This window comes from Platalea leucorodia (genome assembly GCF_965183815.1).
Source record: "Platalea leucorodia genome assembly, chromosome: 8".
Taxonomy (NCBI): domain Eukaryota; kingdom Metazoa; phylum Chordata; class Aves; order Pelecaniformes; family Threskiornithidae; genus Platalea; species Platalea leucorodia.
The window spans coordinates 53,494,345-53,519,826 of NC_138830.1; the positions used below are offsets into that span (position 1 = coordinate 53,494,345).

General features: G+C 40.8%; 1 protein-coding gene across 1 annotated transcript; it reads right to left on the reverse strand.

Annotated features, from left to right (window-relative positions):
- Positions 1-6,251: 6,251 nt before the first annotated feature.
- Positions 6,252-24,598, reverse strand: KCNG4 (potassium voltage-gated channel modifier subfamily G member 4; the record flags this gene model as incomplete). Its single annotated transcript, XM_082319180.1, has 2 exons — positions 6,252-7,037; positions 23,849-24,598. The coding sequence occupies 2 exons, from the start codon at positions 24,596-24,598 to the stop codon at positions 6,252-6,254; spliced, it is 1,536 nt and encodes a 511-aa protein (XP_082175306.1).
- Positions 24,599-25,482: the final 884 nt, after the last annotated feature.

Consider the following 25,482-nt stretch of genomic DNA (forward strand, 5'->3'; position numbering starts at 1 on the left):
TTCAATCTGTATGGTTTCACCCTCTCTTTCCTAAAAATATTCTGTAAAAAACATCATAATTGTGTTGTATGAGTCTATTAATGTACCTTTGCTGAACTGTGTAATGTTTTTTTTCTTTAATCATGAGTAGCTCATAGCTTTTCGTCTCTGAAGCTTTGAAATTTCCCGGAGTTTGTTGTCTTTGAGCTGAGATGATTTTTGTGAAACTCTCATATAAAAGTCTCTCAGAGGCAGAAAAGCTCTAACTAATTTGGTGTGGAACTAGGCAGTTAGGAAAGCTTCAGGATAGCTAGATAAAAGTGAAACATCAGACTAATGAAAACTTGTATAATTTGGAGAAGTAGATCCTCAAGGCATAAAGTTTTATGATTGTTACCTGCTTTGTTGTTTTGGTGAAGATATTTCAAGAACAGTGATTTGCAAGTGAAATTGTAATTAGAAAATTTTAACAGATATTTTCCTAAAAGACAGTGGAAGACACTTGAAGGACGGTACGAGACCTGTTGATTGAAGGGCATAAAAGCACCTCCTTTGTTTTATTAGTATTCTCTGTTCATGAGTGCAATCCAATTATCTTTAGTATTTGTCACACGGCACCTTTAGGGGTTATGAATTTTAATAAGAAAATTCTTCAACAAGATGGCTTTTCATATAGCAGATGAACAATTCCTGATGTGGGGTTCCAAAGTGGGCAGGCAAAACCAAAGGGAGCTGTGGAACTAGGAAGGTACCTGGTCAGCGTCCTGTCTGCGTGGGAAGTGATGCGGGCCTGGGTGCGGAGGTAAAGCAAATGGTGGAACATCAGCAAACGATCGTGCGGTTTGTCTGAAATTAAGTGAAACATCATTGGATTCTCACCGAGGCATCGTGAGGGCTTCAGTGCCCTGCAAGGTCAATATAAATTGTACCATATCTATTTTATCTTTAGGCAGAAGAAAGATTCTGCACCACTCCATTTGTTCTTACTGAGAATAGTCACGGTTTCTTGAAAGCTGATGGAAAGAAATTATTTTGAAGAAGCAGAGATAAAACCTGTTGACTCGTAGTTAGTGTCTAACTGACTAATATTTGGCTGAATGCTAGAACTGGCAAGCAGGAAATTTTGGAAGGTATTATGACTTTATTGTATGCATGTATAGAGTTCTATGCTCATACGTTAAATCCTAAAGGATTTTTTTTAAACAAAATTGTCAGGTATGAAGAAGTAGACCTTTTCATTTAAGATTTTAAAAATTTTAAATGTTGTTTCAGGATGATTAAGTTTTATTACTTAGTTATGGTACTTATTACTGGTGATATAACAGACTATAACATTCAGAAGAGAAACACCCGAAGGGTCTTCTACAGCCCTTCCCTTTTAGACGTACGCTTGATTTTGACAACTGGTGCAGTTATGGCAGGGATCAAGTACGGAAATAATGAAATCTGAGCTGGATTTTTATCCCTCTTGCTGAATCTACTGTAATATTCTGCTAAGGTGCTCCTTAAGCATTTCTACTTTGTGCTGACAATGCAGGCCTGCAATTTTTACACGAGTTTCCTTGGTACTATTCTGAATGCAGATCTCTCTTACAGTGAAGTAGCTTTGGGTTAGGTTTTTTTCCCCCTCTATGTGAGCTTTTCATGGTGATCAGATACAGGCATAAGGGAACTACAGGAACACTAAACTTTGGGGAAAAGAAGTTTTTGAGAACTAGCTTCTATTGGAAGTAAAATGGTAAAGACAGGAGGACGGGGGAAGGGAAACAGCTTAGTTCTTTCTCATCATCTTTTCCTTGTGAGTATCATTTTAGTCATCCACAAAAAAAAAATTAAAGTGACCTAGAGTATTAGGTTTCATCCTAATATTGCAAATTAAGAACCGCGCAGGTCGGTCTGTTGTTCCTAACAAGATCTGCACCCCATATGCAACAACGGGTCTGCCCAAACTAGTCGGAGAGTTCTGCAAACCTCGGTTGAGCTAAATGCTGGGGTCCTGTAAGGAGAGAGGAGTTTTCAGCTCAGTCTCTGTGCTTTGCCTGCTGGGAAACTCCGGTTTAATGCCCCATGCCCGAGGCTCGCAGAGAACCCAGCGTGCATATTGAGTACCTGAGATGTTCATAGCCTTGTCCCATTTCGTAGGGCTTTGCCAGGTACTGGTGTGTGGCTAGGGCTCGGGGAAGGGATGAAAGCCCCATTTAGCTCAGATAAGCCATTGCTGCAGAAGCAAAATAGTTCACAGGAAGGAATTCAATAATTTCAGTAAAATGTGCTAGAATATTTAGCTTTTTACTATGCAGAAACCAGACTCCATTTAGGTAACGTGAGTATTATATCATCTTTTTATCAGTTTTAACTTTAACATGTGGCTAATAATTTATTACTTGTAGAAGTACAAACTTTCTAATGCTCCTTCAGGGAATGTGCTGTGCTTTTCATTTCCTTGACCTTCTAGGTTTTCATCATTATTTATAGATTACTGCGATGTATTAAAATAATTTTTTGAACAAAAAAAAAGGGGGAAAAATCTTTCATTAGGAATAAAATCAGAGGGGGCATGCAGAGTGTAATTTTTTTTATCAGCAGATGTGCTTAATTGTTCAAAATAACTTCAGAATACTGTTTGGGTGTGTTTGAAATAAAAATATTGACCAATATAAGTTTTAAATAGTTCTGCTGTAATTCATGCATAGGGTATGCAGTACACTTAGTGAATTCTTTTGCAATTTACTCCTAAAATAATGTACTATTCCCTTCAATGAATTTAGGTGACTTAAATAATAAACCTGGTAACTTTAATTATATTATGAATACTAGTGGCTGGATGCAAACTTCAGATTGCCAAAGACAGATGAAAAGCAAATTTCAGGAGATCTAATACTAGGTTGAAATAATAAAATACTGAGCCTACGAAACTAATGGGAGTTCATTACTGAAATAATAATATGTCTTATGCTTCTCTACCAGAGGAACTGATGAAAGTCAAAGAGGAGAAACAGCTGGGGAATAGCTGGGAGGTACGAGGGCTGCAGTGAGAATTTGAAACAATCTGCAGAATCCCTGAAGAAAGGAGAGTTAGGTCAAAGCACAGGTCTTAGCCCGTCAGTGCTATTTCAACATCATAGAAAATTCGCATTTAGTCCGTGATCAAAACCCATTCACTGTGTTTTGGTTCCAAGTCGGACCACTGATTGGAAGGGCCCTGTGTTGCATTTTCACGTGGTTCTGTCACTCTCTGGTGTCCCCGGCTGGTTTGCAGAGCAGGGTAGCTATCAACCAGCACGGTGGGGAGTTTTGTGGGTCCTTTTGTTATCCAGTAGAGTTGTTGCTATATCAGCATACCAATTAGAAGCTTCAAACGAGATATAAAGGATTTGGTGAGGGCAACAACATATTTTTCTCTGGATGATGGGTGCTGTTCCTCTGCTGCTTCTAGGATTTAGATTCAGGGAAAAGGCTTTGAACTAAGAGAAGCTGGATGCCAGGCACCTAAACTGCTCTTTTAATTAAGTCTGGTTATGAAATGATATGATCTTGGCAACAACAGTATCTGCTAATTGTAACTGCTTGTTCTGAATTTGTTACTCAGTTGAGTTACTCAGGAACTAAATGTTCCTCCCAACATATTTTTCCCTCCCTGGTAACACAATGAATCATGAAGGACATTTTCTGTGAAAGCTGGTGCAGCCCAGACCAAGCTATAGGAAGAGATTAAGTTAGAAATAGAAATATATGTTATAGTTCCGATTCTGCTGAAAGTACAAGCACTTACTTCACTGTTAAACACTGATTTTTTGTTTGTTTTACCTCCACGTTTCAGCACATTCTTCCATTGTGTTTTGGAAGAACTTACACAAGCTTAAAGGCTTGACTGAGTCAGGATTTGGATGGCTGTGAATGTGGATGCATGCGATGTCCACAACCCCACCGACATCACAGAACCTGTTGGACATTAAGCTGTTATAATTACTCAGGCAGTAAAAGCTCCGATATTTTTTCAGCTGTCTGGATGTTTAGAGCAATGTGGCTGGGCTAATTTTCCGTGGGACCGTGTTGATCTAACTCCTGAACTAGCAAGAAAACTGTCAATTAGAAAAAGCAAATCAGTTGCACTACGTAATTGTTTGTATTTCCAAAGAGCATGTCAGTGGGGAGAAATGTCTTTTTAAAGAGGTGGCTATTCTGCGTCAGGGTACGTGTCCTAGCAGGGCTCAGTCAGCAAGGAGCAAGCACTGTCTTGGGCTCTGCCAGAGCAGAGGGGCAGAAGTGGGCTCTGCTGGGTGTTGTGGCAGCGCGCCATTGTTTTTCCTAAGAAACTGGGATAACGGTTAAGAAATATAGACTCTCCCAGAGAAATACAGGTAGCATCACCACGCGTAGGACCCCGGAGAGGTCTGGGTCACGGTCCAGATTGGGGTTGGATTTTATCTGGTTTACCGTGTAAGTAGTCCTGTTGTAGAGAATTGCTGGCAAAAAATAAATGCTAACTGTGAAAAATAAAAAATCAGATGGACCTATGCATTAACCAGCAGAAATGCCACCATTTATGTGGCAAATATAAATGCCTGTCATCTGGTGTCGACTTGTTCCAGTTGTGTTGGAACATCCCATCTATAATCCGCTACAGTGTCTCTGATTTAAATCATAGGGTCAATAGCAAGATAAATCCAAGAGATTAATTTGAGTCACGTGATCCAAATTGTGCCAACAACTGTGCTTTTCTGTACTTAAGCTATGCAGCACAGCGAGGACAGTATCTAAAACCCAAAACTCCCCAACGCCTGCATGAAGTTGCGTAACTCTGCAAGTGGCCGTGTTTGTGTGTCCGCGTGGGAGACAGGTCACAGCGCCTGGAGGTAACCCCGGAGCTCCAAACCGCACCGTGCTGGGAAAGAATGGTGCCTGCTGAAAACTGGAACCGAATCGTCACTTCACTGAGCTTTGCTCCATCACAAGGTCAGGGGGACCTTGGTAAGATTTAAGAAATGGAGTAATGAAAGCTGAAAATCTGATTAAAAAATAATTTAGGCCTTGATTCATCTCAGCACTTAAATATCTGCCCAGCATTCAGCGTGTCAAAGTTCTGCGGGTGTCAACAGGGCTGCTTACAAACTGAGGACCTGTGAGCTGACGCAGGCCCTAAACACACAGGTGCGTGCACAGACCTGGCCTTCGTGGCTCGGTATCAGTCTTCACTAACTGCATTCACAGCATCTAAAAGGTCAAATTGTAAAAGATCATCTAGACTATCCCATGAAGTAGCGTTGTTGACTTCTGTGTAGTCCTGTTGCTTTCTTCTGGCTATACTTGGACATCCCAAAAGGGACGTCTGCCATTTGCATTAGGAAATCACTCCCACTGCCTCTCCAGCAATCATTCACCTCATTCTTTACTAGTTACACTTTTGGATATTTCTGAGCTGTCATCTTATTTTCAATAACTCTGGGTTTTATCTTTCCTCCAGAGAAGCCATCACCATTCAATAAAAAAGATAACACCAACTCTTTTTAATATGGTCAATAAGCTTGGGTTTTTTATTCCTCGTTATTATTTTAAATAAATATATGAAAAAGAAATTTGAAAACTTTTGCTGTCTAGTATGAAATGTTTACAGTTCGCAGACCGCAACTGCATTTCAAGCAAATTCTCTTGCAAACACTGTGTATTTCATACAATAGCAGTGCCATTTGTTATTTATAGATTGATCGTCTGGCTACAGGCAAACTTTGAAAGCTTTCACATACAGTGCTTTTATTTTAAGCTTATTGGTAGCTTTAGATACAGAATTCAGATTTGTATCGAGGCTTATTCTGTATGCCTGGTGGATGAGCATTGTATAAACAACACTGGTGCGTAGCCCTGAAAGAATCCATTCTAATGCTTGACTCAAGATGTTAATTGCAAGAACACTGGAAACTCAAAGGCAAACAAAATAACAAGTGTATTTGTGCCAACAGAAGCAGTTTTGTTTGTTACTTGTTCAATATTAGGTATTCAGCAGGATACAAGACTGGCAGAGACAAGGTTTATTCTTATTAGTCATAGAGAAGAATGAGTATTATTGAATAAACTCTGACTTTTGACATTCTCAAGACCTCCAGCTCCGTAATGATGTGTTGGAACTAGCTGCGTTGGCTTGACTGCTTATCATACCTATGCTGGCAGAGAAAATTAGCATCGTAACCTATGTTGTTGCTTTGCTTTGTGTATTATGTTGACATACGTATGTGTATATTTCTATTTGTGTTCTTGGGAACGTTTTACAACCAGGCTTAGTTCCCTGTGTAAATGTATTTGATTGGTGATGCTTGATCCTCCAGGATCAAGCTGTCTGTCTCATTGAAGGTGTCGCTCTCACCAGAGTGGTTGGCATTTTTTACTCTGTTTAGCCGAGACTGCAGTCGTTCATGTTCTTTTCTCAACTCTGAGTAGGAATGGGAAAAAGTGTGGAATATTGATGTTGCAGGAAAAGACATGATGAGAATCCCACTGAGGATGCTGCTCAGAGCCACCATCTGGCCTGGGACGCTCCGTGGTACCATATCTCCGTACCCCACAGTGGTCATTGAAATGATAGCCCACCAGTAAGAAGCGGGTATGCTTGTAAATTCAAGCACCTTCCCAGATTCGTTCTCAGCGAGATAGACCAAAGGAGAAAACAGAGTGACAGCCACGCATAGGAAGAGTAAAAGCAGGCCAAATTCCCGTGTGCATCTCCGAACTGTGAGGCCCAAAGTCTGCAAGCCCAAGGAGTGTCGGGCAAGGCGCATTACATACAAGATCCTCAAGGCACGTAAAACCCGTAGCACCAAACCAACCTTCTCCAAATATGTGTTGCTGCTTGGCCTGTCATCCTCCTCATTTGAGTCATCCTCTGAGAAGATGAGGGAAACGTAATAGGGGGAAATAGCCAAGAAGTCAATGATGTTTAGGGGTCCTTTGAAGAACTGACACTTGCTCCTTGCCTGAATGAATCGGAGGCAGAACTCCAGGGAAAACCAAGCCACACAGATGGTCTCTATGATGAAGATGTAATAGCACTTCTGGGAACACTCGCCCTGACACAAAACAAAAAGAGAATTAAATAAAAGAACAGTCTGTGAACCAGCATCCAAAACCACTAAGGAAGACGCAATATATATCTGCTTGAGTCACTGGTATCAGAACTGAACAAATCCCAGCTAGCAGGTGGTCGAATGGCTGCCATCTTTCAATGGTGTACAGACGGTAACGAGCACGTGAAATATCGGAATGAACAGATAGAGCTACCTGCTTATTTTTATGATGTTGCTTCTTCCAGTCTAAATGAATGAAACTCGTTTCTGTATTCTGTTTTTTTTGGCATGCAGCCTGTAATTCCCAAATAAGTCCCACTTTCTGCTCTCAAAGAGAAATTAATTTAAACTTGACTGGTTTATAAGCCTGTACAAAAATCAGTTTCTCTTCAAAAGAAAGATTAATGTTTGAATGTCTCTGTAAACTTCAGGTGCTGCTCGGTGCGTGGTGCTTTCACAAATGCTGTGTACTCTGGGGCAATTGAAAGTGGTTCAGAGATGTTCATTAAGTCATCTGGATCCTTGGCTCAGTTATGCCACCTATAAATCATGTTTCTTTCTGTACATGCAAATGTTTTAATCTAAAGGAAAATAAATATTCACCGAGTAGGTGAAACTTGCCTTGAAGAATCCTCTCCCAGTATTGAGGCCACATGCTACAAGCAGTATTTTCTCAGTTTTGGTATCAAAAAACTTTGGCTTTAGTTGAACTACCTTGGATTCACATTTTTTATTTTCCTGAGCTGAGCCTAAAAAATTATACTTTTGGTTTATTCCAGTGAAATGAAGAGGCAAATGTAAATTAACTTGTAATTATTTGGGTAAGCAAGAGACTACATTGAGCTTTGTCTGTTAGTGATGGGCAGCCACTAGGTTACATCCATCCAAAGAGCGAGCTAACAGAGGGACACATCGGTTGCAGGGACTGAGGTGTACGTACGGCCTCCTTCATATGCACAAGTGTCTGCTGACTGTATTTCACCTGGCAGAAAACAAATCAGGTCCCACCACCACTTTTTGCTTTATAGAAGGTAAGAAATAGCAATGAAAGCAGCATGTACTGCTTGGCAGCCGGACACCTCCCCCTGAAAGGAACACATTGGCTTTCAGTACTGGTGTCACTGCTTTCTTACACACCCTGTATATCCTATTGATAAATACATTCCCGTACCTGTACAGAGAATTAATATGTTCTTAAGAAACCTAGTCTTGTGATTGGACTAATGCTGGGTTTTCTGCTTTTAAGCATTGTGAATAAGTTTACTGAAGAATTCCACCCAGCAGGGACTTGTGTGCTATTTTCACAGTGGCATGCTGCTGTTTACATTAAGTTCTTGCATCGGTGCAAATATTTGGATTATAGCTTTAATCCAAAACCAGTTCAAGTGAACTGAAGTCTTTCATGGACTTTGGCTGACTTTGAGGCATCCTTGTGTGCTTTTCTTTGCTGAGCACACTATCGAAACAGTGGGATATGAAGTGTACGGGGTTTGAGTTTTTGGTGAAGGTGAGAAATTTCAGCTATAACTGGGAACGGGATTGACTAATGTCGCAACCCTTTGAAATTCCGGGCTGGACTCAGAATCTGGGTTGTCACTGCATGTTCCAGAAAACCCAAATGTAGAAGGCGGTAATTTCATTTTAGATTTTTAAGCTCCTTGAAAATTAATATTTAGCAAATGGCTTTTTCCAGCTACGGCTTTGGTACATGAAGGCTTAGCAAGCTTAAAGAGTCTTCTCCATGTATTCTTGCTGAACAGGGATTTGCCTCTCTGAGATGTTCACACTGTGGAAGATCAAGCAGAACTAGGGATGACGAAGGAGGATCTGGGCAGAGAAAGAACCTCCTTTTGGGGAGGCAGAGCGGCCACGTGTTATTCAGGAATAACTGTAGATTCTCGGTTCGTGAAAGGCTTTTTTGTAACCTCTGTAGAATGAAGTCAGGGCTGCTGTGTGCATCTTTCCTGATAGCCTGTCTCTGAAATTAAGCAATTTAGAGGAACAGTTCCTCATACAGTGTTATCCATTCTCAGCCAAATTTCCTGAGCAATATTGATTAAAAACGCCATGGGAAACACATACCCCTACTATTAATTAAACTTATTACCAATGTTCAGTTACCATCTGCATTGCAATGCAACGTAGGTTTGTTAGAATGTCCCTTGTGATAGAATTACTGCTGTTCTTGGGATTAACAAGTCTTTTTGTTTGGGTGGCGTTTATATCATTGGCTATCTGAGGCTCCCCAGGTAAAATGGTAACATATCCCTTACGTACGTGTTTTACTGTGTCTAACCCTCAGAACAATTTAGCTCTGTAGCACCGTTTGGGGATTTTTCCTCTTTCTGAACAGTAGACTGTCAAGGTCATAATTTATCTCTTAAAGTAAACATCGCAAAAGGTAATGAAGACTTGGCCCTGCTAGAGTTACGCGTACAGGATCAGGTTATAGCCCCACTTGAAGTCATTGCCATGGCATTGCCTAGAGTGCATTGATGCTTGCAGAGCTGCTGACTTGGCTTGATGAGATGGCTTGCAATCAGCAGTTGTGTTATGCAGTGTTCACTTTTTCCAAGTTGTAAATTATTTGTGCAGTGCTGCCTGGACTCTGCACAGACCTGCCTGTGGTCACTCCGGTGATGTGGCCTGTGAATTATTCAGTGTTCCCATCAAGATTTATTTTATTTTTTGTTAACTGGGCTGAATTTCCAGTGTATCTGTTATTTACCTTTATACATTTACAGGTGACATTGCTCTCAGATCATCATGTAGCTTTCACTATTCCTTCTTTGGAAAATACAAGAAAAGCAATTTTGTTTGCTGGAAGTTTTAACCATTAAGCTCTAGGGCGTCTTTTGAATTGAGTGTGAAATTTCAAGGTGTAGCATTGTAAGGACTGGTTGGGAGATTTTTTTTCTTCTCACCATCCTCGGTTGCCTCAGTATTCCCCATGGAAAGTTATATATATTTAAAGAAAGCAATTTGTGCAGTCAGCTTCCTAAATGTGTATCTCATTTTTCAGAAGAGCACCCTTCAAATCAAACTTTTCAGGAATGTTGCTGTGCATTTTATTTCTCCTTTGTGCATAGTTGTGGATGTAGAGGACGGTGAGTTCTCCCCTGTTCGCACACTTTGTCTTTTTTATGTACTTTGCAAAAGACATTTCAGAAGTGTTTGCATATGATTCAAACCACGGTCCCATCTTCTGCTGCAGCAAACAAGAGTGACAGTATCACACTCTCTGACACTGTGACTAATGCAGAGAATTCTATGCTTCATTTTTTTCAGAAGAGACAGAAAAAGAAGGATTTGTTTGCTTCAGACATGCCTACACTACGTGAAGGCCTGCAGCAAAACCAGCCCCGTTTCTCTCAGAGGGAACTGATTTATCCATGCGGCAGAGTAGTTCTGTGTGGAGGTGACTAACTCGAGCCCTAGAAATAATGCAGCTGAGCTACCCTCTCGCAGCAGGGCCATTTCACTCCATTACATAGTGTAGACGTACCGTGATTGAGTCAGTCCCTATACAACATCTGCCAGAAACTTCCAAGCCTCTTTCTCTGCCTGTCTTTATTTCTCTGTCACCAGTGTCTGGAAAGAGAGTCTAAGACCTTGGCTCTATGGGATTTGATAAGAATATGCTCAGTGATTTCACATTGGGAGATAGATTTCATCCAGTGAGTTTGTATGTGAATGTTTTATATATTAAGAATATTTGTATATATTATGTAATATATGTGATATGGGTTATATAGACTATCCCTCTCTAATGTCAGTCTCCTTGAAGATTCTTGATCCTTTTGAACATCCTGTTCAAAAGCGGGGAATATTGGAATAAGAGGGAAAAAGAGGAAATATTAAGTACCAAAGCCAATATTCTCCCAGTATTTTTGATGATTTTTAGATCTGAGTGCTTTATGTTCCACTTACAGCTGTTGTCCAAAGAGCAGGCAGAATAACATGCTGTGTTATTCAAATACTATGTTCTCACCAAAATATGGGTGCCTCTATGTCAGTGGTAGATTTTAGATTTGCTGTTGTCATCAGATTCCTGTTAGATGTTAGTTACTTTCAGTGAACTGTCAAATTATGGCCCAAATACTCTGATCCATGAAAGGATTTTTTTGCATAAATAGCCAATAAAGGAATTTCTGTGCTACAATGACTTCTATATAGTTCCTCTTTCTGAACAAAGCAAACACATTTGGGAAATTCTAGTGATCAGTGCCTGCCAACACAAAACCCAACAAACGGCTCCCTCTCTTGACCTTGCCATTAACTAGAGCAGAATTCTGAGCTGAGCTTTTCAGGTCTTTGAGTAAAATTTGTCACTGACTCCGTTTTCCTCCTGTCTGCATTTTTGCACCTGAAGTACCATTCAAAACTGTCCTTGCTAGGATGATCTTGGGAGGTGGTTGAGTCCCCATCCCTGGAGGTATTTGAAAGACGTGTAGATATGGTTCTTAGGGACATGGTTTAGTGGTGGACTTGGCAGCGCTAGGTTAACGGTTGGACTCGATGATTTTCCAACATGTCTTTTCCAACCTAGATGATTCTATGATTCTATAAAAGTTCCGAGCCAGTATGGTGTTGACTATGAATATGAGGGGAAGATGAAGTTTTACTTACAACTGACCACAACATATTTTGGGTGGGCTTTTTCCCCTCTGATATGTCTTACACTACTGTAGCGTCAGTCAGTACTCAAGCTATCATTGACTCTGACGGGAGAAGAGTTATCACAGATCCAGTGGTGAGTGAGTACCTAACTCTTTATGCTCTATTCATCCTGCAGATTTACTTTTGAACAATGCAAGAATTTATCAGGATTTATGGAACTTGTCTCAAGTTGAAATTCTACAACATATAATATAAATGCAATAAAATAAGTGCCTGGTATTGATCTTACTTATGAAAAAAGCATTTGGCTCAGCAATGAAGGAAGCAATCTTTTGTATGTAAAAAGGCATATACTGAGCCTGGTGCCTGAAATATTGAGTGATCTCTTAAATTTATAAACCACCTCAAAGAAGCAAAGTGGCTGTTTCAAACTTCTGTACCACTGGAGATAATACGCAATTTGTGCTTCCTTTTCATTATCGCCTTCCGCTGTGTAAGGCAACGGCTCATTTTCTGGGTTCTCTTATGCGTTGGAATGTTTATAGTGTTACAGTAAAATTGCTCGTTTTAGGGTACTTCTATTAACTTTTCTTTAGATATGAAAAAATAGGTTCATAATAAAATATAAGAACGGCAGTACTGAGTACAGTTAGCCCAGTGCCCTGTTCCAACAGCCTGAGAAAACAGATGCCCAAGGCCAATCGCCCAGCTTCTATTTTCCACTCCAGAGCTTCCTGAGCTGAAGGTCGTGTTCGTGTAAGCAAACCGGATTGCTCTTCTATAAAATTTGGCCTTTCTTTTGTCTGCTGCCTGTCGCATGGAGAGTCACCTCTTTGCTTTGAAGTAGGTTCCCCTTAGTTTCATCCGATGCCCCTAAGCTCTGCCACTGGAAGGGACACTGGTTGCTCGATTGACATCTACTCGTTTCCTGGCATTTGCGATTTTTGTAGACCTCTGTTGCAGTCACTGTCGTAGCTTGTTCCCATCCTGAGGAATTCTGCCTGCCTCAGTCTTTGCATGAAGTCGTTCCATCCTTGCCTTTCTTTGGCCCTTGTCTGTTTTGAGGTGTAAGGGACTGGGGCTGCAGTTTTAAAGCGTGGGTGAACTGTAGGTTTATATAGTCAAATTTATATATTTTTATAATCAAGAATTCAATAAATTTTGCTTTTTATTGCGCACTCCTTACAAAAACTAAAGCAAGTTGGATTTCTGTAGGGACAATGCTTGCAATGTAATATTTCTAATGGTGAGAAATTGTGTAACTCTGGGAAGTGTTACTGCAGCTTTCTTGCAGCACCTTTTTCCAGAGGATCTGAGGTTCAGGAATTCGGCACCTCTGAGGCCAGGACTGGCCAAGGTAACGTGTGGTGGCTAAATCTCAGACCTCAGTTGCACAGGTGAGTTTACAGAAGAGAAATTTATTCACTAACTGTGAATTCAAGCTAAATGAACTTGAGATATGTGCCACTCACAAGATAAGATAAATAAGATAAAGTTCCTGGCCAAGGGCCCTCTTAGTTTACCAGAAACATTAGTTAAAGCATAATGACATCTAGGATAATAAACAAAACGAGATCTCAGAGTTATGCTGCACTAGCCTATCTTACAAGAGATATAAGTCTCATCTAGTGAAAATAATATCTTTACATGTGTGAATAATTGTAGCAATGCCCAGGGAGACTGAATCAGAATTTCCCCTGTGGAATATATATATATTTTGTCAGTCCACCTTGTTTTTCAGATGCAACACGCTTTGTTACATTTTCTAGACAAGGAAAAAAATTATTATTTATAGATAACTGGATGAGAACACCAAGGAACTATTCTTATGCCTTCAGGGTCAGCTCTGTGCTGACCATTTGTGTCCCACTTGGTTGCACTCTAAGACACTTCATAAATAAAATATGCTCTGGAAAACTTCTTCTGAATCATTACCTGATCTGCCCATTAATTTCCTACTGCCAAAGATTTACCCCAATACCTTTTGCAGTGGATATTTACCCTTTAGTCCATTGCAAGGTGTTTTTCCGTAAATGCTGAAGGAAACACAAAACAGGGTGATAATCTGTATTTTGCAAATTGTACACTTTGGTATGCTCCTCTTATAAAGCTGTTTGAGGATTCCGGGCATTTGAACCTCGGTCTGTCTGGCCTGTTAGCAGCTGAAGGCTGTGTTGTATGTTGATAGAAAGGGTGCCAGGTTTTACCTTTGCTCCCCTCACCAGTATCAACTGGAACAGATCTGTTCTTTCTAATCCTCTGCAGAGCACCGTGGAGATCAGTGGCACAATTTTGATGGCAAGGTAGTGGCTGACTACTTACCAGCAGGCTAGCAAAGCTTGGCCCTTTTCTGAAAAGGGTGTTATATCCCCGCCAGCTCTATGTTGTGGCAATGGACTCTTCGTGTTTTGTTACTGATTCTTAAAAACAATAAAACCCCCAAAGAATCCTTTTTAAGCAATTTCCAGAGTGTGAGAAAGGGAACTGAAACTATCGGAAAACATCAGGAGGCACGCAAATTTTCTCTTAATCTCAGGAAAAATGAGGAAAGAAATCCTTTTATTCCCATTACATTGGAAGTGCTGTGCTGCAGCTGTACTGGGGTGGGAATTGGATAGGTACCAACTTTCTGCCCTCGCTGTGACTGACCAAGTGGAGGTTCGCTGGCAGCAATCTGAAGCAGGTTTCTGTGGCGTGTCATTTGGGATTTCACACAATCTGTGAGTAGGGAGGAGTCTGAGATGTAAGACAGGCAAACCTGCAGCATTCCTCATGATCTCCTTGCTATGCTTGCCGGTTAACCCTGTTCATGATGACGTTAGTGATTTTAAGCATTTCCTGGGTCAAATAACCTATTTCCTAGTTAAACGGTGAAAGTTGCACCGATGCTTGTAGAACACTTCGCTAAGTACTGCTAGATCAGTATTTGGATTATTTCAGAATCACGTCATCCTTACAGAGATTAATATTTTCAAAGCTTTAGAGCAGAAATCAATATGTACATCAGCAATATGTATATACGTTGCTTATACAGCATACTTGTGAGAAAGACAACTAATATTATTTATGAAGCCAAGTTGATAAAAGTCCTTGAACGCAGCTAGAAGAACTTATTTAACCACTGTATGCAAACACTGTTATTCCCAGGGTACACTTATGGAAACCAGCTGGCTCATCATCATACAGCAAATGAGTGATGGACAGAAAGGATTTGAAACCTCTTCCCAGCTAGATCCACCCTAGCTGCGGTAGTGATTGCTTCTGAGTAAAGGCTGTTTTGGTGTTCAGTCACCCATACTAAACAAATAGTCTCAAAACAAAGCAGGGGAGGAGCTCATAAAGCAATACGCTTGACTCTTCTTGATTCAGGCTCCTGTTGGAGTCCTAAAGGAGAGTTTCCCTAAAATAGGACCTGGACGTGCTTAGCATTCTGCAGGCGAAGGAGAGGCTGCCAGAACATCATCTTTCACACCAGAAACGTGCCTGGCTCCATGGCTGATGCAAGGTCACAATTCTCGTCTGCTAAAGCTACCCTGGCAGGTCCGGGTTTTGTTTGGCACATTCAAGTAGAGGCAGATCCTTCCCTCTGATCTGCAGCCTGTTTTGTGGCCAGAGGCCAGTGTCCACTGAAGTGGTAGCAGATGGGATCGGTCTGCATTGTGGCTATCAACCTGCCTTCTGCCCGCTTGTGCTGTCCAACACTTAGTAGAGAGGCTTATCTCGGCAAGACTGCTCTTCTTGCAGTCTGGCCTCTTGGCCCACTCAGAGAAAAAACATTCAGCCCTCTATGTGGAGGATTTAGAAGCAAAACTCGCAGGAATTTTCCTTTCTATGCCCAAGGTTGACGTTTCCTGGGCAGGGTGCTGTTTTCCAGCCTTTTGCACTTCTCTCAAGGTTATACATGGGCACTGCATCCTGGGCTACAGCTTCTCCCCAGGCAATTCCCTCTGTGGAAAAAAATACAAGCTAACGTAATAGTGAAAAAATAAGCTTTGGTTCTTGCTCTTGCCTGTCCACAGATCCGAGGCGGTGTGTCTACAGTGTGAGGCTACAAGTCTAGAGAGTGGTTAGGGAGGAGCAGAGGCAGATCAAGACCTCGGTGCAGGGAACCGAGATACCTGACCGGTCTAAGTGGTTCTTATCCCAGTCCACAGCAGGAGATGGACAGATGCAGGGGAGAGATCCCTTTTGGTTGTAAAATGATGATTCGGTTAGTAAGTGCTGTGCCAGTCTGTGTTCCCTGCGTACCTGGAGCTGTGGGATCCGCTGCAGTGCTGCAGGTACTGCTGAATCACTGCGACCGCATTGCTGCTGTTATTTGAATAATTAAACCATGCTCTGCTGAATCAAAAGATGGTTAGGGAGAACTTGAAAACCCTATGTTATGGATCACTTCAGTACTTGGATTTATGGTTACAGACTGATGCAATAAAATCAAAAGGTTTACAGCTTGCTGAGAAAGAGACTGTAACCCGATTTACAGAATGATGAGCTTGTTAAATGAGTGCTGCGTATTCTGCTCAAAGAGTGATTTCCCACTCGCTTTGCTTTATGGGAAAGAAGCCTGGACTTCTGAACACATTTACTACAACTAGTACGTTTGAGGAAACTAAGCTAATATTGGGATTATATTAATGTGGACATTAGAAGGGACATAGAAGGAAATTATCTCTGTATCCAACACATAATTATCTCGACCGGGACAGAAGTGTAACTAAAATAAAATATTTCAATTAACTATTAAGCCTGGGTCCTTATTCTGTAAACACCATGAGAATCAGTCTGAAGAATTTGAATTTGATGTAAACGAGCTGGTGACCCCGGAGCGTTTGTGTTAGCAGAAGGATGTGGAAGTAGTATCTTTTTCTTGTTTTTCCAGTAAACTTTAACAGACTGCGTTTTGTAACTGTGAAGAACAATATAGTCAAAATGACAAGGTATTTAGCTGAGACTTAGGAGGATGACCTGCCATTTCCAGTTTTGCTGCTGGTCAAGTCATTTGCCTTGTTACTGTTTCTTCTCTGCTCCCTTCCTCACTGCGTTCAAAGTTCTTTGGAGCAAAAACTACTTGTTATTGTACCTGTGTAGTACAGGGTCTACAGCGGGGTCCCAAATAAGGTGGAATGTGTTATAAGGGAAAATACTAGTGCTAACAGGAGGTGCTGACACGGTGGGAATAAACACAACATATGCAGTTCATAGCCCTGGTGCTGCAATGCAATTAGCAATTAGATTTGCTCAGAATTAAAATACCAGATTGTGAATTTGACTGCAGCAGTAGACTGAAGAGTCCTCAAAGATTTCCATCCTATTCAAAGAGGAATTTCTAAAACACATACAAATTTGGGTGGTGGTTTATTTTTAATACTTGATGCATTAGTGCTATGAGCTTGGAGGATGCATTGATTTCAAAGAGCGCTTTCCAAAGATAGAGTGCCTCCCTCAGAGGAAATACCCATCTTCCCAAAGAAGGCATTTATTAAGCAATCATTTGTGCTGAACCCCTTGAGATGAGTCAAGTGAGGAAAGTAAACAGGATTTTTTCCTATTGTAAATATTACAAACTTGAAAGCAGCAGAAGGGAAAAGAAAGCCTGGTTCCCAGTGAGGAACACATGTGCTGGCACATTGGCTAGGAGTTGATTGACTGCCCGCTGCAGAGCGGCTGGAACAGCTGGGTGTCCCCCCAGGATGGCGTGCAAAGCCAGGAGACTTACTGCCGTTGGGATACAGCCAAAACTGGATGAACGTAAGGCAAACTAATAATGTCTAATTGTGCTTTCTGAACATTGGACCTTGTACTGGCAGAGCCAGCTTTAGGAAACCATGCAGAATCCATTTACTCATTGAAGTGGAGTGTCCAGACTCCCTAAAGAAAATTATTTTCCATGGCAGCGAGGGTAAGTTGAGAAGCAGATATTGAGCAGCGGCTACCCCTCACTGGTGCCCCTCTTTGGTTGTGTAGAGCAGGGCTTAAGCCATGTGAACTTCACCGATGTTGTACATATTAGATCGAATGCTGAAATGTGCCGTTCTGTTTGCAGATGCTTGGAAAACAGTTACTCATAAAATGGAACTATGAAATCAGAGTCTCAGCATGGGGCAATTGCAAGGTCAAAGCTTTTGATGTTACTGAACGGATATGCAAACCTCAAAAAAAGGCAGATCCCTTAAAGCAATAGTTTCTATATATATCAAAGTCCCAGGCTTGAATATTCTGATTTCTGTTGTTTCGCGGCTTCTTATTTCATATCTTTCCTCAATTGTTATTAGTTTAACTAATTCAGTCCACGAAGCAAGTAAGTTAGCTGGATTCTACTGTGCTGAGTACACCTAGCAGACTGGGAGTTTTTCGGTACTTCGGTGAAGCACGTTCTCCTACTATAAAATGCTGCAATACTTTCATTGTTGATCAAAATGGTCAGAAGAAATCAGAATTGTACTAGATGACTGGATAATTTAGGAGAGTGAGTGTCCGCAGTAAGTGTCCTGATAAGAAGCCTGAAAAATGTACTGAGCAGATGCAATAAAACCAAAGCACATCCAGCTTTATTTTGTTCCAAATACTTTCAAGTCATATGTATATACCAATATATTTATAGTCATGTACACATCACCTTTGTAGTCTTACGCTTTTATATGAGCATTAGAAGTGTTCCTGAAAGTCAGGATTTCATTAATCTCTTTGCAATAGAGCAAGTCGTTCTGGGCTGTGCTTTGTGTGATGTATGCTTGTGTTGAAAGGTGAGTTTGAACACTGAGTTCCTGTGAAATACCCTGGCTTTTCAGGTATATTCTGAATAGTGCTCCGCTTCATTAGTAGTACTCTGTACTAGTCATTGAAAAAGATATTTTTCAGCAGGAATCATTTTGCCCTGGCTAATCAGCTAGAAAATTCGTTTTTGATCAATATTTAGACCACTTATTTAAAAGCGATAAAAATGGTAGCCAGCAGTATCTGTCAAAATCTAGCTGTCATATTCAATTTACCAAAGGTGATTGCTTCTAACAGTTGGCCAAATTACACTTTGATGAAGAGTCTTATCTTTGCAGACCACGTGAGCAGCAGAACTAGGTTTATACTCCCCTCGTTGACACTCTCCATATGGATTATTATCTCCTCCAGTCACTCTGAAGTTCTTTGGGTTTTCCTTTAATAAGTTCACTAGAGATATTTAATGCTATCTGCAGGTTATGGGCAGGGTTGGAGCTTTACGTTCTAATGCTTTTGTAACGGCTTTAATAGCTTGAATACTCAGGATATACCTCTTGCAAGCGTATCTTCACATACTGCACTGGCTAGATGCAAGTCAGTGTGAATTTTTATAATTAATACATTTAGATGTGGCAGTGGTAACCCTGATGAAACAAATACTTGTTTGATTTTCCTTCTCTTCATTGTAAGACCAATAAATTCTTTTTTCCCCTATAAAGTAAAATTACTTTACTTTTAAAGAAAAATGTGTTTCTCGGCAGTTTCCACTGGCGTACAACCTAAATATACTGGTTTTAGTATCGTACAGACAACATCAGCAACATCAAACGTTGAAAAACATAAGTCAGGGCCTCCAGAATGATGGTGTAGAATGAAAAAAACATTTTAAATGGTTCTATGTATTAAGTACTGGGTTCTTTTCCTGAGTTCATGTTTTCTGGATTCTCAGTGCAACCAGAGACTAAAAATTTGCTCTTTCAAAAGGAATTAGATTTTCACATAATCAAACGACCCCAGGAATGGAAGCTTTAAAAAAATGAATATTCTAAGCTTCAAGATAAAATCCTTAGATCTGACAATACTGGTTGCAGCTTATGCCGGCTCTGTTTCCTTCGGTTATATACAATACATAAAGCAATTACAAGCTTCTCAAGGTCAGTTAAGAACAAATACGAAAATGAGTAGTAACAAAGTCTGACCGGTCACTGATCACCAGAGAAGGAGAACAGAGAATAGACATTTCCTTCTCTCTTAAACCACACTTCCATACGACATCATGTAAGTGTGATTTGTTGGGAGCCATCTACGCTCGGAGAAGATGTTTTGGTTGTTACCGGTGCTGAGGGACAGGGAATGGAAATGTCTGGGGTTTCTTCTTCTCCCCCCCCCCCCCCCCCCGACCTTAATTTGCTTGCCTTCCTGAAGAAAAGACCTGGCCGTATCCTTTCTGCCGAGTCATTTCTCTAGAGGACACGGATTTTAGGGGCTCATTAAAAGAAATACCTCTTCCTAAAGAAAATCCGAGGAGTGCTTCAAAGCAGTCTCCCTGTCCAAGCTCGTCTGCGGCGGTTTTATTCTGTAGTTCTCTGGTATAATTATGTTTTTTCCTTTGGGTTGGATGTGCTGAGCAGTGACTGTTTCAGTTGCACCTCTTGGATCCTGATTGTATCTCTTAGGTGGGACTGGGACTTTTGGGGGACTTTGATGGGACTTCTGCCTTGTCTGTAGTGGGATAATCTTAATTTCTTCCTTTGAGGGAAATACTGGTAGATTTTGTCACTTCAGCTGTCTTACCCTACATGCATGGTCTCTGGTTCAGATCTGTAGTTCTCTCAGGCTTCCCGTTAAGATCAGTGATAAACAGAGTTCCTCACCTCCAAATATGCCTTTTTTTCTATCTCTATGTACACACATGCCTCAATTACTGCATTTTGGTGACACTACGTTTGCTTCCTTACTGAAGACAGTTTGGTCTCCGTAAAGACCAGATGCAAATCTCCTAGGTAAGCATCTATTGCCATTGGAGGATGTGACATTTCAGTTGTTTTATGCCCAGATAACATAATTTGTTACTAATGAGTCCTCTTCCCTTAGCATCATGTATGATAAATCCTTTTGTAGATCTGTTTCATGGTCAGACTTAAACTTGAGATCACTAGAGCTATACATTTACTGCTCTAGAGTCTTCCTGAACTCTTGGCCTCCTTCTCCTGGGGCTGTTCCCTCTGGGTTGGGGTCGGTGGCGGGTGCTTATGTGATATATAGTTACAGAATTGTTTGCCCATCTCTCTGTGTTTTAATTTCATATCTAATGAGGAGGTTCCTAAATGGCATTTGACATTTTCTGGAGTGTGTGCATGGTATCAATTATAACAACTCATTCTTTATTTTACTTTCGGCTGTATTCCTACCTTTAAGCTATCCCTCCCCTCCCTTTTCTGCTGCCCATAGAGATGGCTCCTTCCCTCCCCTCTGGTTGCCAGGGTGACTGGGCTTCCCTGATGCGGATGCTCTTGCCTTGGCTCCTTGCCATCCCTCTCCCAGAGACTGGAGTTTTTACTTTCCCTCGGATGGCGAGGACTCCTGTTTGCTATTCTCCCTTCTAAGCAGACGTGGTTTAACAACTGCTAAAAGGACAAGTGATTTTGTATGCCTGCAGGGTGGGATCAGCCAAGCCTCTGAGCGAAGTGGAAGTCACCTTGTATTATTTTTCCTTTTTTTTTGACTCTGATCCTCCTTGAGCTGGAGTCCAGCCAGTTGTCACTCTCTTAATGTGGCTGTGATGATGAGAAAAAGGACCCTAGAGTGGTACATATGCAGCAGAGGTAAAGCCTTTTTTATTTGTATTTCAGAATGGATAAATTCAATTTCCAGTGTTAGTGACACTGGAAAACGGATCCTTGCAGTACTTGTAAGCACATTTATGCATAGAGGTTTTACCAAACTTTAACTCCGAAATGAATAAACCTCAGAATAGGGCATCTTTGAATTCAGGTGTGGAATTGCAGGTTGTTCAGAAACTTTATTGAAGGAATTTGACTGGTTTTTTTGTCACTGAGCAAATAGATATCGTGTGATCTTTCTGTTTAGCCCAAAGAGTCAAAATTTCAGATTCTGCATGCCTGTCCCAGGTTGCTGGTAAGTGTGGCCCCATCTTGGAATCACGTTCAGAGGTCAGCCCGTGAGCAATTTTGAGGTACAGATCAACGGAGAGTTGCAGTTTGCCTGGGTATGACTCAGCCGCAACCAAGAAGCAGTATTTTTAGTCAATTAAGTTCTCTGAGTTATTTGTCCAGTTCTAGCTAAAATGCTCTTTTGAGATCCCAGTAAGAAAGTCTTGGGTGATGCAGGCTTAGAATTTAGGGATGGAAAAACTACTATTTAGTAGATCATATGCTCTGCTTTTCCACAGGCATGAGTATTTTGTCTCGTATATTCCCCTGTGTTTTCTCTGGCATAATTTTAAACAATTCAAATAATAGGACTTTTAATACTCTGCTCTGTGCTTCTGGGACACAATGACAAAGTGCATTAGACTGTAAGTGTGCTGTAAGTGTAAATTATGTAAGGTTTCCAAATATTTGGACAAATGTGGTCCTTTGCTCAAGTTCATCCTTCATCCTCTCCTCTGCGCTTTAAACATTCCATCTTTTGAGCTTGTTTGCATCCAGTTTGCTTGTTTTTAAAGTAGTGATATATATGCAAATCTCAAAGTAGGAATGTCATCTGTGTTTTATAGGAGATCCAGGAACAGCAGCAGCACTGCAGCTACCAGATATACTTATAACCCTCAACATGCTTCCCTTTCTAACATACGGTTAATTATTTTTAAAACACACAACATATTACATCTAGCTGAGCTCTGAAACATTATGTGCTTGTTCTTTTGCATGAAAAGTATTTATAAAAGCTTTTTCTGCAGTGGTTGGGAAATTAAGATAAAATGCATGGGGCTACTTCCATTAAGAAAGTTCGTAGGAAGCACTTGCTGGAGCAGCGTTTGTAATGTTTTCACATCTCGCTGCAAGAAGGATGTTCTATATTTAAAGCACTTCCTTGGAAGAAGCATTGGAACAGTGTTAGAGTTTTTCCTGCCAAAAGTAATAGCTGTGGAAGGCTGCAAGAATACCAGACTTATTACTGAAAGGTAGTGGTCTTCCTATGCAAATGTAAGTTAACGTTCAAGGAGTTAAATGGAACAGGGAATGACCTTAAGTTTCAGCCTTCTGTGCAGTCCTTAGTTTTATTCAAAGACATTGAATATCATGACATATCTTCACCATGACTGTACTGCTTTGACTTCCTGCTTGAGCAATGAAATATATACAGATTTTTGTATTGTGCACGCCATGCTGTGCTATAAATGTAAAAATGACTTTATTCATCAATATACAATGCTCTGAGGAGTATCTTATCTCACAGCAGTGGTTGGGGCAGGGAGTTTATTTGACCCGGGTTTCCTCAACTCTTTTGGAAGGGCAGTTTGCAAATGAAGTGCAGGATTCATTAAAGAGATTAGTCAAGGTTATTTGATGAATTTGGACATTGCTACATCTGAAATAACTTTGGATTGTTACTTTCCTCTGTTTTATTATTAGAATAACAAATCTTTAAAATGCTGAAATATTCACAACAATGTTATAGAGAAGATCCTTCATGTATGATACAGGCTTGGTTTAGTTGCCCTGAATTAATGTGGATGACTTATTTGAAAAGGGATTAAATGCAGTTAGCAGTTCAGCTAGTATTTGGCATTACTCCTACAATATGTACATATATATGTGAGCAAATACAGAATTCTGTTAGCACGGAATTACGATTTTTGGAGGTGCAGCTTTTAAGTATCAGTATCTGTGAAAATACTTCATCTGTCTCTCATCCTTTAATCTTTATGCAACTATTGAAGTGTAACATTATAACATTATAAAAATTAATGAATATTTCTTCCTCTTCAAATATTTGACTGTAGTATCACAAGGGAAGATAACCTGGCTATTTTAAAAGTAAAGATATCAGAGGAAAATATTTGTTTGGCTGATGTGTCCAAACAAGAGATTGCTTGTAACTAGAGAGTAAAGTATATTGAAGAGAAAACTCCACAATGTCCGTTTGAGAGTCTCAGTGCTAACAAGTTAACATAACTTAGACGAGCAACTGCTTCTTAAGAAGGAAAAACAGTGCTGTATTAGAGAGCTGCAATATCTATTCTGTCCAGAAGCTTTTTCCTATATTTTAGCTAACAATTAGTAAAATATTTTGTTCACATTATTCTTAATTGAATATCACTTTGAAAACGATAGAACTAATTTAAGCCATTGTTGCATTTTCTGTTATAGACCGTTTCATTACCAGCGACAGTTTTGAACCTCATCGCTATGGATTTTCTGTATCTTTTTTATCCTTTTAATGATGTATGCCTAGCAAGACAGACACATTTCTTTTAATTCTGTAGTTAGACCAGTTAAAAAGGACTGACTTACCCTGTCTTCTTCAGCTCTTAAGTCTGGCATTGTGCTAACACAAAGGCTTATAGCTGTGGTGGCCACAAAGAGAATGGAGAGACAAGCAAAGACTTTGCCCGGGAGTCCTGACTGGGGATTTTCTACCATATCTCTGAGTCTGTTCATGAACTGTCCAAATTTGGTTTTCTCATCCAAGACACATGTAGCTTCTTTGCTCCTCCGAAGCTCCTCTTCTTTGCGTACCTCGGCCAACTCCTGCAGTTTTTGAAATAGTTTTCGAAAGCAGCAGTTCTCCAGGTTGGATTCCTCAATCCCCCAGTACCTCAGCTCCTCCTGAAAAGACAAGGCACACATGTCTCTTAAGAGCATCAGCTTCCCTGCTGCTAGAAAGCTGACAATCATCCCAAAAGCATTGGGGTTCCTGTCAAAGAAGAACTCATGGGTGTCTTCATCGTAATCGTCACACAGCTGAATTATTTCTTCGTAGCTGCTGCAAAACTTAAGTTTGCTCAGTCTGGTCAGGGGAAATTCATCTAAAGTACTCCAAGGTAGCAGGTACTTGATGCCTCCAACATTTATCATGATCTCTGTCTTTAGATCGACTGCGGAGACTTGATCAGGATGGTAAATCCTCCTGGCTCTTTGGTAATGGACCCCTTTGACAGAAGGGGTTTCAACGGAGACAGGAAAGAAGTGGCTCAAGGAATTACAAGAAGTGTAGCTAATGTTACTATAGTCTTGATCACTGCCTCCGGAGAGAATAGGCATCTCTAAGAGTTCTCACTGGGACATCCGAAATGGCATCAGAGCAGGGTTATCTGTCAGCCAAAAGATACAGGAAGGAGGAGAAAACACAGTAGAGGTTATTGCAAAAGAAAAGGTGTTTCAGGCTACTTTCCCAAATCACAAAATCAATAAGTGCCTGTTTTGTAAGTAAAAGTCACCTCTGTGCTTCTTCCCGAAATCTGCAGCCTGTGAATGCGATTTGCTGTGCAGCCTCCTTGGTTGTCTGGCAACACACAGGCACAGAGGAGAGCTAAAGCCTCATTCATAATTATCGTGAAGGGTCGGATGCCTGCAAATCCAAATGTGAACAGATCGGTCTCTTCTCCGAGCAGATCTCGGTCATCGTTAGATTGTTGCATTTTCCGGGGGTTGTTGCGTTGCTTCCTTATTTCTATAAACCCGTAAATACACGCTAACTCAACTAAGCTGCTTAATAGTTATTAGAGTGGTGAATTACCTGCCATCAGCTGGATGTGAAGTTCTTAATTGCTTTAACTTGAATGCCCAGATTGCAATTCCTCTTCCTTTCGCTGCACGCCTGTTTTGCCTGCCTCTCAGGGGTGTTGCAAGGATTAGCTAGTAGATGTTTGTAAAATGCTTTAGGAGGCAAAGTGCTGTATAAATGACGACTATTCTTATCAACCTGGTCTCATGTCACTGCAAATTACTGAGAAGATATAGGGAACGTTTGCCCACCCTGGAGAAAACTTTGTCACACAGACAGAAAGCAAAGTATTATCAGCTCGGGGCGGGGGGAGCAATTGAAAGACGACCCCCCTCACTTCCCTCTTTCAGGAACAAAACCCTGGTTTTGTTCATAATCCCTAAAGATTCAAAGGCATTTATTACCCCAAGTCAATGAACTG